General features: G+C 41.3%; 1 protein-coding gene across 1 annotated transcript; it reads right to left on the bottom strand.

Moving 5' to 3' along the window:
- Positions 1–8,843: 8,843 nt before the first annotated feature.
- mcl1b (MCL1 apoptosis regulator, BCL2 family member b) lies at positions 8,844–11,139 on the bottom strand. The gene is made up of 3 exons (XM_030394499.1): positions 10,493–11,139; positions 9,942–10,189; positions 8,844–9,762 (listed from the first exon to the last, which is right to left on the bottom strand). Exons 1-3 carry the CDS (start codon positions 10,968–10,970, stop codon positions 9,646–9,648), a joined length of 843 nt encoding a protein of 280 aa, XP_030250359.1. The 5' UTR covers positions 10,971–11,139; the 3' UTR covers positions 8,844–9,645.
- Positions 11,140–12,768: the final 1,629 nt, after the last annotated feature.

A 12,768-nucleotide genomic window follows, 5' to 3' on the forward strand; every position in this document is an offset into this window, starting at 1 on the left:
ATATGCTGAGCTTCTCCAAATGACCACATGAACGGGTGACTATCAGCAGCACGGTTGTTTTTTTTCAAACACAATGCTTCCCATTCAGATGGGATCAATGGCTTTTGACCCCTGAGCTCCACAGATTGTTATGTGAAATGTTGGAGACTGTAGACGCCAACAGATCAGCATCAATGCTCGGCAAACATGTGGTTTCAAAACAAAAGCTGGAGGCCGGCGGGGTTGGGAGGGGGGGGCTAACAAACTGTAACTGACACTGACCATTTGACCCTCCACCCACCTGACGGCTTAACCAGACAAAACAACATAACACCTCGGAGCACTGGGGTCAAACAAGTCCGGACCTGTCACAGTTTGACCCTGAAACACCTCAAGTCAATAGCAGGAGACGCCTCGCTGCTAAGTCACGGAGCTTCTGCAAATACAACGTACAGGATCACCGGCGAGTGCGTCTCCTGTCACAGTTAATGTAGGTGCAGTGACTAAAAAGGAAATGGGTGACCTACTTCTCACATGTTTGTCACCCAGTTTCATGCTTTCCCACTTCCCTGACAACCGTGTCGTCAACAAAAGAGCAGTGTGCAGAAAAGTTTGATATTAGCATCCTCAACCACGGTTGGTTGACTGCTGCTTTTGGAAGTCTCATCTCTGATTGATTTCAGATTGATTTATATGTTATTGCTTTCTGTTTTGTCTATTCATGCCCTCATATGCCTGCATGATAAAGTACAGTATAGCAAATGATGTAGAAAATAGATTTTGACACACAAAAATATGAAGATTGAATGACTTGGTACGTGTGCAGACAAAACCTGGTTACTGATTAAGGCAGGAAGTCAGAGCCTGTTTACTGCACTGCAGTAACCTGGTTACTCATGTGATGACACACAGCTGGTCAGGAGTCAGAACTGACCTAAACCTCATTTTTAAACCAAAGCAGGCTTAGGAAGTACGACCATTTACGGAGTAAGAGAACAATATTGTGGGTAATGTAGGCTCCAGGTTTTGAAAAGCAGGCCACTGGTCAAGCACTACACTCATATAAAACTGTTTGACCCATAATGAACTGAAGTGCTCAGAAGCTATACAGCAGAACCAGAGCCATCGCTGTTTTTTTTTTAACACAATGCAACTTAACCACAGTTACAGAGTAGCATCACCGTCTGCAGTTTACAGCCAATAAGGCTGCCAAACGTCCGACCGCAGTTCAAGTCACAACAGTGAATATTTTTAAAGACACCTGAGGATATTTTCAGCTGTTTGTGGCAAGAGACGCGGCTGTTTATTTTAGGAGACCTGCGGACATTTTTGTGGCGACCTAAACTGTCTTTTTTTCCACTGAAAGTCAAACCAATCCGTGCCCATGGTGACCAAAAAGGGTATTTAAAGCCAAACCATGATATTTTACTAACCCTAACCAGGTGATTATTGTGCCTAAACCTAACCGGAGAAAAAGCACAACCATGGACAAGAAAAGACATTTGAACATAAAAAAAGTCCAGTTTGAACTTATCTGTGGTTTTGCAGCAACATACTTAACTAACATTTATTCTGACGATTGGGTTGTTCAAAATGGCCAAGAAATCAGCTTCTTAAGGAGAAATCAGACGAGTAGAGCTTCTTTTATTCCCTTACTGAGGCTGAACTGCCAAACCTGGGAGGATGGGCAGCTGCCCTGCATCAGTCTCCAAAGGGCACCAGCTCAATGCCTGTCAGTCGGATTTGTTGAGTTGATTGTTTGCATTAACATTAGGGAATATTGGGTCGATTTTTCACTTATTTGGTCTCCTACATAGTCTAAAACCCATTATTTGTATATGTATTCAGCTCACGTAGCATTTCTGGTAGTGACTCTACAGCGATGAGGGATTTTAGTGTGGCTGTCTGGCACTGGAGGTGAGTAGGAAATGTAGTCCAGGGAAAAGTAAGAAAGACCAAATAAGCAGAAAGAAAGAAATGCCACAGCTCCACAGCAAGCTGCTACAGACAGCAACTCTCCTGCAGTCTGTGACTGAGTGGCTTTATATGGACTACCCCCACCTGGCCCCACCCCAATTGGACTGAACCACTACAGGGGGGGTTGGGGAAACCAGAGAGGAAAATCACAGTAACCACTAATCATGACAGGAAAATAACAAACATTTGAAATACACAAAATGGTTCAAGGTGAGCAAGATGAACGCTTTAATAAACTCTTCCACTCTGGATGAATTGATGTAATGGGCAAGATTACCTCAGCCCTCTCTTTTCTCTTCAGCCCTGACTGCCAGTGACTTGTTAAAAAGGGGAGAACAACTGGTAGCAACATCACAGAGAATGTAACAAATGCACAGAACAAGCACATGAACCTGGTGAAGGAATCCCGTGTCATCGGTTAAATGATGGAGGGCTGCACGCTTTGCCCAACTGCCTAACGAGGCACAGGTGGCCTGGCTTATGTCATGTGTCAGTGATTGCTGCAGGACATGTAGAGAATCTGGACACGTAGAGAAGGTATAGTAGACTGAACCCCTCACAGCTCAAACGTTACATTGGAAATGATCGATGAAATCACCTCAAACTAACACAATTAGGAAACAATCCAGCATAAGGTCCTGGCTGTACTTTAACACACTGTGCTGCAAAACCATAAGAAAACTGACTGAAATCAAAATAAATCTTCCACTCAGGATCCACTTCTTTTCATGAGCGTTTGATCTCATTTAACAGTTGGTTATCTGCTGACGATCCTGAAGCTTTTTCCAGACAAAACTTTACACTCAACTTCAATCTGATGTGAAGTGGATTAAAGCCGGAGACCTTCATTCCTGCTAAAGAGCCTGGATCAAAAAACTGCAATGCATTTACAGTTCACAATCTGAGACAGATTACTTCTCTTGTTTGCAAATTTGCATCATTTGTTTTACTTGTGCACTTTTGAGTCTTTGTCAAGAGATTCAGTGTAAAGTCTTTGCTTGCGTTTCTTTTATCCTTACTCTTTCACTTTCAATCTTACCAGCAAACTGGAATTAGGACGAATACAAACATTGACATGTTCCATCTTGATCGGGTAAGAAAAATAACTGAGCATGTGCCAGTAGGAGTGCCGTGTGTACACTGCTGGGACACGATATTTATTCTTAGACCAAATGTCCTGCTTTACTTCCTCTCCAACGATCACAATCTGGGAATGTTGCTGGGAACGTCACTCCCCCTCTAGACAGAAAGCTGGCTTTGTTGCTAAAATGTTCTTTCCCCCTTGAAACAAAACATGGCGAGTCTCCAATGACCTAATGCGAGGTCAACGACCGAGTACACCGTGTGCTGAGGGAGAGCAGACGGTTACGACAGCTTCTGCTTGAGCAAAGGAACGACACGTAGCTGCCGTCTCACAGCAGCCACGGTGAACTGATAGGGGAGAACTGGAACATATTCATACATATTGATGTAAACTCAATCATGCTGTGCAGCTCTGATGATCTATAAATGTATCAGGCATCCTCGAAATGATTCATAAATGTAGAATAATTTAATCTCCTGTATCCTCAAAATAACGTAAGACTGTAAATAAATGCCTTCCTGTGTTCTATTACAACAAAGGAAAGGGCAACATCTTTAGAGAACACGACCTAGCTGGCGTCACAAAAGCTTTGTTTCACTTCAGGGGCTGCATCCTTCGAAGGACGCCGTCTGCAAAGATGTGACTTTCATGTGCTGCAAAAGCCGAGCTGAGCATCGAGTCTACAGGGAATTTTCTATATATACACTTCACCAGCGCTCCCCGCTGCATCACGTAGCGCCGCTCCTGTCACCTAGCAACCACGACAGTATTAGGTTCCCTCATCTTGTCAACATTTGTATTGTTCGCTATAGAGAGCCGAAGTCACCCCCCTCCATTGGACCCTATTCAACCTTATTCCGGAAAGACTTCGTAGGGGGGAAAAAAGATTTAAAAAAGGTAATTTTTCAAGTCAAAGTTTAGTTACTTGTTAAGTTTTAGTTGCAATTTCAGTAAAGTAATCATGTAGATTGGTGTTAAAGAGCTCAGTGAACTACATCGTCTCACGCATCCCACGTCGCCAACAACAACATGGAGCCAACCGAGCTCAGAAAAGGTCCTAAAATATATGAAGATCACAATAAATCTGCTAATATTGACGACTGCAGTTATGTGAAAGAAGAGTTGGTCAGTTCTGTGAGCTGCTAGCACACAGGAGCAGCTCTACAAGGTTTAGGTAACGAGTTTTGGCGAGCGTTCAACGGGTCGACGTCACTAACGAGACTGTTGGCCGTGGCGTCTTTGCAAGTACGTATTTTCCCAGTCTGATGTTTGTGTGGAGTTTGCATGTTATCGCCGTGCCTGCGTGGGTTTTCTCCAGGTACTCCCACAACACCAAAGACAAAAAAAAAAAAGTCAGGTTAATCATTACTCTGTAGGTGTTAGTGTGAATGGTTGTTTGTTCCGTTATGTCAGGAAAAAACAAATCCAACTGTCACAGGCATGCAATGAATCTTGGGATATGGTAATTGATATGGTCTTTCAAGTACTTTGAAAGCACCTGAGCCAAAAGTGTTCAAACTCTCAAATCACACCCAAACTTTTAAAACAATGAAGCTGTTCATATATACACCGATTTAATACTTTCTTCATCGAACTGCACTTTCACATCCACATCAACTCAGATTTCAGTGAAGCTCTCCTTCTGAGTCAGACCAGCCTAAAATAGTGCACTCGGGTGACTATTTCTAAGAATGCATGATCACAATTTTGACATTCAGACTGAACAGAGTGAAGACTTTATAAGGTCAGCAACTGCAGGCAGAAGCAGAGAAGTGATAACAGGCAGCCTGCGGGTCACAACTGGCGGCAACTGAACTGTCTATTAATACTGCGCTGTGGTTATCAGTCAGAGAATAAAGTCTCAAAAGACAGAGTGACTCAGCCCAGAAAGGAACACGACACATCACCCGCTGGATTAAATGTGATCTGTGATAAGTATGCTCACACCACCAACAGCTGATGATTGAGGGCCCTTTGACCCATCATCTCTGACTATTTTATAACTTCTCATGTGTTGAGAGCAGAGGCCGAACAATCATCATTCATCTATAAACTGTCCCAAAGTCCCAAAACTGCCCTCATAGATATTTCATTTCTGTGAGTGACATTAGATTAATTTTCCGTCAAACAACAAAGCAGTCAGTTTAATGCCATTTGGAGGTTTAATCTGTTTTAGGACAGGAATCCAAAGTATCCCGATGTGCGGATAAATGCACATTTGTTCGACTAATCAGCCTCCCAATGTGCCATCAGTGATCAGTATGTGGCACGCACATAACAGAGTCTGCATGACATCCAAAACAGATTAAGCAGGAGGACATGTTGATGTCTATTTATAGATAATTGTAGGAATGAGTGGAAGGTTTGTGTGTTATTCAAAACTGTGTTTGCAGGGTTTTTTTTTTTTTTTTAAACAGAGTCAAATATGCAAATATTTCTATTTTGCATTAAGTTTTATGAATGTGGCCCTTGTTGACTTACAGGTGTTTCCAGGAAAAGAAGCTTCTTGCACTTATGAAATTGCGGTTTTTAAACTGCGGAATCAGAGAAAAAAAAAAGAAGGGGAATCGAGGAGTTATACTTGAGATTAATGACAGAAGTCAAGACACAAAAACACAAAAACCCTGACAGCGTGCGCTGCACTCAGTGATCTGTGGGAAATGTAGTGCAGAAGCACCACAACAGTGAGTGCATGGTGCAGGGTTACACAGGTAGACGCTTAAATGACACACTTTTAAAATTGGTTCAAGATCATTTTCAACCACACTGAAGACAGAAATTTGGACAAATCTTTGTTTCCAATTCAAGCATTGCAGGTAGAGGTATGTTGTGTATGTGGCTCAAGCAGAGGCAGGTTTCATGTAGGAGTGTGTTCATTACAGTGACTCTTGACTCATTTTGACATGAACAAACTAAACCTCAACCTCACAAATCCAAATTTAAACTATAACTAAACTAAAACTTACAACTTTTAAGGCCTAATAGAAGTTATTAAAACTGACTTTTAGAGACCAGCTGACAGGCTGCAAACAAGGAAACAATCCTGCACTGTAAACAGGAGTTACATGCATGTTTACAGAACACTTTTAGACTTGTTTTGCTCAAAGCCACGTCTGCTGACAGAGGAAAGAGTTCAGCAGACACCCTCTCTTCTTTTCTGCACATGTATATAGACATGTTCTGTTTATTCAAATAGCAGAGCGAAGCCTGTAGGACAGGGTTTAATTAAAGACTCTCTGCAGCTCAAAGGACTTCAGGTCTCTAATTCTTTGCCAGTGAAGCAGCCCCAGAAACTTGCTGAGCACTTGCGCTGTGTTCTGCTGGCAAATACGTGCAAGCACACGCGCAACTTTTTTAAAATCGAACAAGATGTGTCTCCCTTTTACACAGTGCTTCCTCAAAACTGCGAAGATTCGGCCTATCTTCGCATCTCAGGGTCTTAATTCTGAGTATTCACAGCCTCTAACGAGTAACACTGCCGCTGAGCAGCCCTGTTATAGATAAACTTGTGCGTCAGCCGACTTCCCAGAAACTGTTGCTTTTTTTAAAAGAAGGGGCGGGCTGTTGCTACGGGGAAGCGCAGAGGCTCACAACCAATGCGCGGACTCTGAGCAGGCCGTTCCTCTTGTAGCTCAAGTTACAAACTGAGTCGAGCTGCACCCGGCCAGGGAGAGAACCTGTGCAAAGACTTCACTTTGAGCAATGAAACATGATGAAATTATGTTTTATCTAATTCTGAAACTAACCTCTACTAACTCCAAACTTTTGTAAACTCTGTAACAAGACTGACTTCCGTGTTGGAGCAACCAGAAAGCCCACATCCTCAAAAAAGGTCTACAGTAAACCATTTGTTCTGTGAAACTCTACATATGTTACCTCGGCCAAGCGAAGCACAGGCCTCGTCCTGAATCACACTTTGTTACTTCTGGGTTGGGCTGAGACTTAAGCTGACTCCAATCAATACTCCTTACAGTAATGAATGTTCAGTATGTATCCAGACAATGGCTTCAAAGCCGCTCCTAAAACTATCCCATGTTAGGAATGCGTTCACCTCCTGAAGTGTTTCCCAATCTTTCCACTTAACATCTGCACTAAAACTAAAAACATTGCTGCGTCTGACAAGTTTGTTCGATGAACATGAAGTGCGCTTTAAAAAGGCAAAACAACTGCAGCTGTAAAAAGTTCGAAATGTGCAATAAAGTGTAGAGCCGCAACATTCAGCTGAGCCGTGTCGTTTTCTTGCAACAGCAGAGTTTCTGGCAGCTTCCTCATTGAGTCGTTTCATTTGCTGAGAAAGATAACTGACCGTCCGACCACAGTGGACATAACCACAATGAGAATGTGAAAAATCTAGTGAGATAGGAGCCTTGCTGAGCATCACCTCCACCCCTTTCATTTTCAGTTTGACACATTATTCTGGCCTGAGAATGAAGATAATGTTGAGTTGTTGTTTTTTAACGCATGCTTCTGCAAGATTGACGTTTCTTCATGTTTAAATTATGAAATAGATCCACCAAGGGGTTGCAAGATTAATTGAAATATTATCCAAATATGGCAACCCTCAATGTCCTCATCTCAGAAGTTGTAATTCCTGTGAAAAAAAAACCCAATATTAACCTCCCTCCCATACAGATAGATGTACTCAGTACAAACATTAAGGCTTTAATACTCCAAGGAGAGAAGATAATGCATTCACACGCTCTTAAATAATGTATATCTCCAATGAGCAAGTTACCAAGATCAAGGTTCTTCAAAGAGCAACTGCACTTTGCATATTCAGCCCCAAGATATTGCAGCACTGTGTTTTCTGCACCACCACCCCCAATCCACTTGGGTATGGTGCAAACCGCTCTGTAAAGTTGCCTCAGCCTCAATTCCCCATTGTGCAGCAGCCTGTTCTTCACAATGAACTGTGCAGGGGTAACCAGGGTGGAGGCTAACATCATTAGCCGCAGGAGAGGACACGAGGAGGTCTGCTGTGGATCATCACCATGGAGAGGGCTCTACTCCATTTCCTCCTAAGACCTGGATGAGTGTTGTGTTTGTCCTGTAACCCGAGACAACGGGAGGATCTGAACAAACAAGGGCGCAGCCACACATCATCACCAAGGATTCCCCTGTTTGAGGCTTGATGTAGTCTCCACCAACATTTAAAAGCTTTTAGATGACAATAAGTGCCAAAGTACTGATGCTCTAGAAACTTCCCTGTATATAACCAAATCCGAGATGTGAGTGGGTGAAAGAGAAAATTGTTTTAATTTCATGTCAACCACCCCAAACCCCAAAATCCACACTCCAATTAGTCACTGTAAACATTTGAGTACCCAATCAAATATGTCATACTTGTTTATGTATGATGATTTGATGAAGTCACCAGTTTCTAGGCAGCCAAAAGGCCCTCCAACTCAGGAAGTAGACACTGTTATGCAATTTTGAGGATGTTGTGAACTGTTTACCCCAGTTTCACAATCTAGCTTTTGCTGCTGCATTCACAGTTGTTGTGCATCAGCTCTTTGCAGATAAGCTACGACTGCAACTCAAACTGCGGATGCAGCTGAGCGCTAAGTGTGATGTAGGCGCTGCACAGCCTCACCAAATTTCGAAGAAACGACAGCCGTAGCCGTCTTGGGTTGTGGTGTGAATAAACATCAAAAGATCGACAAGTGCAGAGGAGGTAAACTTAGTTTAGAGCAAGGCGGTTCAGATCAGCACAGCAGAACCAGATAAGTGTAGATGTGACCCCTTTCTGCTGCCTTTGCAAAATTCCCTTAACAGAGAGACAGTATCAGAAGGTCAAACCATATGAATCATATCACCTTTTTTATTATTTAGAAGCTTACACTGGAATTTAACCATTATTCAATGTCTGCTTCCTCTTTTAGGAAAAAACATTCCTGAACTATTTCCACCCTTGGTGCAGTCAATCACAACAATCTGCACACAGTGCTCTTTCATTTCTTCCATCACACTCAAACTTTCCAGGCTGTTGCACATCTACAGTCCAGCATGTGGTTGCTCTTGTCTCCAAGTGCAGATCCAACATTTTCATATGTCAGGAGTCGAGCTACACTCATGCAAATCCACCCCCATCCTCCTCTGAAGTTGAGGTGTCCATACAAAATATCCATGGATGATGAATGACCTCCATGGAAATGGGCTTCACGGTTGCATGACATGTATAGAGCGGGGGAAAAAAAAAGAAAAAAAAAAAAAAAAAAAAAAGGGACCAATGCAGTTTTCCCTTCCTGCTCTGACCTGGGGCTTGGTGACAGCCACACCACGACCACCAGGTAAGTTATATTATGCAGAAAAAAACATCAAGGTAAAAATCATGTCGAACAGTTTATTTTTGCATAGATATTTTACATTTATTAGAAAAATAAATTTTCTCTGATAATTAAATAGAACAAAATTTTGACGGTTGATTGCTTTTGGTAAAGTCTGTCCATGAAGTCAACAACTGTATGACTTATTTTGCTGTTGGGGGTGGATGTGAGCACAGGGAAGAGGCCAGGAACAACTGGTGTGTTCCTGCTCAAGGACAAGTCCTTCGTCTTAAGTCCAAGATTGAAGCACAAAATATAGTCTCTTGATGTCCAATAAATTCACCTGATCAACAGGGCAAGCGTTGCTCCAATACCAGCAAATCCAGCAAATGCCATGAGAGTGTTCCTCACTGTGGACTCTGGATCTGCTACTCTGAAGAACTCAACAAAGCCATCCTAGAAACAAAAGATAAAGAAGAAAACTCGTTAGAAGGAGATCTAAGGATGAAGCACAGGGGCAAAGGCGTATGCGCACTGGACACGTAGGCCTGAGTTGCACAATGAGGGCAGTTATGCAACCAGTTCTTTTTTTTTTCAAACATCCTGTCATTCAAACATGAGCCATAACAGCTTACCCAAGAGTTGTTCTTGACCAGCCAGTCTCTCTGCTCCGTCAGCAGGTAGGTCGAGATCTCCTGTCCCACCTGCTCCACACAGTGGCCCCTGCCTTTCTCCTTCAGGTACTGAGACACCACCGCCCCGAAGGCCATCAGGCTGACGACCCGGCCCCAGTTTGTGGTCCCGTCTGCAAAAAGGCTCTTGGCTACTGAGCTGACAAAACTTGCATCCTCCCTCTCATCCAGTGTCAATTTTTTGACCATACCTTTTTTATGAAAAAACAAATAAACATAAATGAAAAAGGTTAGAGATTCATCCTGTTTGTACATTTCAGGGCAGATTTCTGTGAGGCTAGCAACTCAATTTACAACATACTTCCATTGAATTAAGTAAAACATGGCGGACCAAGACTTAATTTTAAATACAAGTATCGTTTCCATGTGGAGTAAAAAGGTTCCTACTGATCAAAACAGCAAACCTCGTAAGTTATCTTTTAAATGGAGTTAAACAGCCTGTTAGCTGCAGCAGATAAAGCCTCTGAGCAGCAGAGTCACTAACTGTTACCTACCATTGTACGCGTATCTGTGCTTTTCCAAAACGCCTTCCACAACTCTCATCATTGTTGATAGTTCTTTGTTTTCCTTCCACCGAAGTTTAGAAAGTCCTGTATACACTGCCAGGAACCGGCTGATCAATTGCCTTGTGTCTTGATCCAGAAGCTCGTCCCCTGCTGGACAACTGGAGATATCCATGTCGTTTTCGGACTGTAGCTCTGGAGTACACGGTAAAGAGCCGTCCTCGAGGTCCTCGCTGTCCTCCCGGAGGTTTTTCGGTACATTATACGCCTTCGCCGTGTTCACTCCAAGGTTAATCGGCCGTTTCGGCGTGTCGTTAGACCCGACGTTCCCGTTTTGAGAGTCCAGAGACGAGCTCATCGCGATCTCCGGAGCGGAATCTCTTGAGTCGTAGTGCATCGTTCCACCTACGACTCCATTTTGAAAGTAGCTCATGACTCCCGTCGTGATTGCAGCCTTTTTCGGAAACATTTTAATTTGGATTCTTGGTTTCTTAAAGTTACGCTTACTTGTTTCTGTGTCGAATAAAAGAAATTAAGTAATTTGCTATCGGATTGATGCTAGCCTGTTTAAAACAAAAAGCTAGCCCTGTCCGCCACGTTCACTCAGTCTCCATTGCAGACGTTGCAATGAAACGGAAGTGAAGCTCAGAGTGATTATAAGGGTGCGTAGGCTGACGTAGGACGTACGCACCCGTACGTCATTGCGACTTCCCCCAAACAAACGCACCTAATTCTGTTTTCTTTCAAATGTTTTGTTTGTTTGGGTTATTTTTCAGAATGAAAAGAAGAACGGGAAGAAGACGTGATGTTTCTGAAGCTGATGATTTAAAGTGAGGGGGTCTCAGAGCTACACTGATTTACTGGTTGTTCTTGTATTTTTCCATGACATTTCCGGTTTTTACTGGAAATATTCCAGACATGAGTCATAATTACAACATCAACAAATATAATAATAAACATAATAAGGACAATAAACATAAACTATAATAACATCAATGAATAAATACAATAGTTTCTGACACTTAATCTATAGCTATCTATCTATCTATATCTATATATATATATATCTATATATATATATATATATATATATATATATATATATATGTATATATATATATATATATATATATATATATATATATATATATCTTTATATATATATATATATATATATATATATATATATATATATATATATATATATATATATATATATATATATATATATATCTCTCTATATATATATATATATATATATTTATATGTATATTGCATTTTTTTATGTGCTGTTAAGACTATAGATTTCTCCCTTTTATAGCACTTTTATATAAAGTGCAGTTATTTTATGCATAAGTTTGATTCATCTACTTTTTGTTAAATAACTTACAAATAAAAGACTAACAAATAAAAGACAACCCTGGCTGTATACTGCAGGGAAATGTCATTTATTTGCTGCAGTTAATTAAAATGAGGACATATCAGTGACATATATAGCCACCCTGTCTTTTTTTACATAAGCAAACATAACCTTTGTCTTATCAAATGAGGATATATTCACATATTTCCTCAGGTTTAAGAACAACAGGGGTTTTATCATCCCAGTCTGAGAGACATTTATGTGGTTCCTCAATACACAAGTACAATTTTCCATCTTTTTTGGTTGTGAATGCTGGAAAATGCCAGAACTTGCTGTCCTCAACAGAGGGCATCATGGCAGAAATGAAATATTTTGCTTCCCCCTAGTGTTCAGTGTGAATACTACTCCCATCAATAACCTCTGTTGTTTACCCACAAGATTCAACCTATGCGACACTTAAATTTGGGACCTTTTCTTATTACAGTACATGTGTGTCGGGGGCTCTCAGCATGTTATCACTAATAAATGAATGAGTGGTTAACATGTGACACAAGTCATTCAGTCAAGTCTTATGTAAGTCCTGAGGCATTTTTCTAGGGCAAGTCAAGTCAAGCCCTGGTCACACCTAGAGTATCGTTCTTTATAGAGAGAAGACAAGGTATTAGTATCTGTTGCATAATGATGTTAAGGCCAATTTATCTGAACTATTTAAAAAAGAAAGATAATTGATTGAGTTTGTATTATATTGAAGGATATTCAGCAAAATAAATATCATCAAACAACTTGATAGACGTTAATTTCTTGATTTCTTCTCATAAAAAAGTACAAATATTAAGCAGTGAAATACTAACAGCCAGATTAGGACATCACATATTTGTACATTCCTTCCCTGTACATCTGTCTGTCA

This window comes from Sparus aurata, chromosome 17, assembly GCF_900880675.1.
Source record: "Sparus aurata chromosome 17, fSpaAur1.1, whole genome shotgun sequence".
In the NCBI taxonomy this organism is placed as follows: domain Eukaryota; kingdom Metazoa; phylum Chordata; class Actinopteri; order Spariformes; family Sparidae; genus Sparus; species Sparus aurata.

Bases quoted from the DNA above. Each gene is read 5' to 3' on its own strand.
- mcl1b (XM_030394499.1), bottom strand. From the start codon at position 10,970: ATGTTTCCGAAAAAGGCTGCAATCACGACGGGAGTCATGAGCTACTTT. The intron at 10,190-10,492 runs GTAGGTAACAGT...TTCATAAAAAAG, and splicing joins GCACAGATACGCGTACAATG to GTATGGTCAAAAAATTGACA. The intron at 9,763-9,941 runs GTAAGCTGTTAT...TTTTGTTTCTAG, and splicing joins TGGTCAAGAACAACTCTTGG to GATGGCTTTGTTGAGTTCTT.